The 2,005-nt window shown below is 42.1% G+C and overlaps 1 protein-coding gene across 1 annotated transcript; it reads left to right on the top strand.

The window, feature by feature from the left end:
• The first annotated feature begins 438 nt into the window (after window positions 1–438).
• LOC138674741 (olfactory receptor 1E16-like) lies at window positions 439–1,131 on the top strand. The gene has a single exon (XM_069762557.1). It carries the CDS (start codon window positions 439–441, stop codon window positions 1,129–1,131), a length of 693 nt encoding a protein of 230 aa, XP_069618658.1.
• Window positions 1,132–2,005: the final 874 nt, after the last annotated feature.

Below are 2,005 nucleotides of genomic sequence, written 5' to 3'. Positions count from 1 at the left end.
CCGCTTACACTGCCTATTTAGGATGTTCTTAAACATTTCCCATTTATTATCTGTATTCTCATTTCTGAGGATATTGTCCCAGTCTACCAGATTAAGGGCATCTCTAAGCTGTTCAAACTTTGCCTTCCTAAAGTTCAATGTTTTTGTGACTCCCTGACAAGTCCCCCTAGTGAAAGACAGGTGAAACTGCACAATATTGTGGTCGCTATTTCCTAAATGCCCAACCACCTGCAGATTTGTTATTCTGTCAGGTCTATTAGATAGTATTAGGTCTAAAAGTGCTGCTCCTCTGGTTGGATTCTGCACCAATTGTGAAAGATAATTTTTCTTATCTTAATTATTATAGTGTTGGTTTCCACCAATCACAACCTCAATACCCCAATGTTCTTCTTCCTCAAGCATCTAGCTGTAGCCGATATCCTTTCCACTACGACCATTATGCCCATGATGTTAAATATAATTCTATATGACATGAAGGAGGTGCCAGTGAGGATCTGCATCTTCCAGCTCCATATGGTCTTCATATTTGGTTTTAGCCAGATTATTCTGCTCACTATAATGTCTTATGATCGGTACTTGGCCATTTGCAGCCCGATGCGCTACAATTCTATAATGCAACCTCATGTTTGCTTCAAGATGGTTCTTGGCTCCTGGGTTTTTAACTTTGTCCTTTCCTTTGAGATAGTTTTGGTTTGGAAGCTGGAGTTTTGTGGTAATAACGTAATAGACCATTTCTTCTGTGACTTCAGGATACTTCTTGAATTGACTACCTCTGACACTTACCTCTTGACTTTGGTTGACTCTGTAACAGCCATCATTAGCAGTGTCATCCCTTTTGCTTTAATTCTTATCAGCTATTTGAGTATTTTCTTCATCATAATGACCCTTTCATCCACCAGTGGCTTGTTAAAAGCCTTCTCCACGTGTGGCTCCCATCTCACCACTGTGTGCATCTACTATGGAATTCTCTTCATGATTTACATTCCAACATCCAATGACAAATCACTGAGCGCAAACAAGTTTTTATCTCTGCTGTACATTGTGGTGTCTCCAATGATGAATCCCATCATTTACAGTCTGAGGAATCAGGAGATCAGGAGAACTCTTCAACAAATGTTTAGAAAATGTTAAGGATATACTTAAATATATATTTTTTAAAAAAGAATCACTCCTCCTCCCATCAAAGTTTTTATTCACTAATAATATTGCAATCTTCCTATTATATGGCACTGTGTACTTACAATTGCTCATATTGTCCTTCTACCCAATTAGTTATTTTCTTTTCCTTTAGATCTGTGACATCACATGTTAGGGCTGGCGGAAAGCACCAAATAATAAGGAAGATATAAGGTGTGGTCACAGCCCGGGATCGACAGTGCAGAGATGACACCTGCTGCTCAGTAATGATGGACAGTCTTTGGCGGTATAATGTTAACACACACGGGTTAATTTCACCCATATAGGAAGTGAACCCTGTTGCATCACAGGGCCGCAATACCGCAGAGTGAACACTAGTATTGGGTCACAGAACTCTGCCCAAAGGACACAGGGTTAGAGTCTTTCTAGCAAACTAGCGCTCGGCGCCGCAACTGCGGTGACAGGGAAAACCTAAACATAAAGATTTACTGCACAAAGTGCATACAGCCCCACTCTGCTGGACGCCACTAACCACCCTAACTAGGGCCTGGAAAGAGCAATAGTTGAGCATAGCACCGCACTGGCGGTCGCTGCTAATTTGACGCAGTATCTGGTGCTATTGTGCTGGATTGCACAATCTGGCGCTGGTCAGCTCCAAACACCCAAACCACATACAGTAACGCTAGCCAGGGGATTGATTAGGAGCTTTCACCAGAACAATCACACATCCACACACTCACAAGTTCAGTTTTATACTAGCGCATGGCTGAACGGCAATGCAAGCCTTTTTTAGATGTACCCTTCCCGGAGCTTCCTAGTGGTCCAATCAGAGCCACTACAAGATCTGAGCATGTGACCTCTGACCTCC

The sequence above is a fragment of the Ranitomeya imitator genome, chromosome 4 (genome assembly GCF_032444005.1).
Source record: "Ranitomeya imitator isolate aRanImi1 chromosome 4, aRanImi1.pri, whole genome shotgun sequence".
Classification (NCBI taxonomy): Eukaryota; Metazoa; Chordata; class Amphibia; order Anura; family Dendrobatidae; genus Ranitomeya; species Ranitomeya imitator.
Note: the sequence above shows the minus strand (reverse complement) of the source record. Positions and strands in the feature narration are given on the sequence as shown.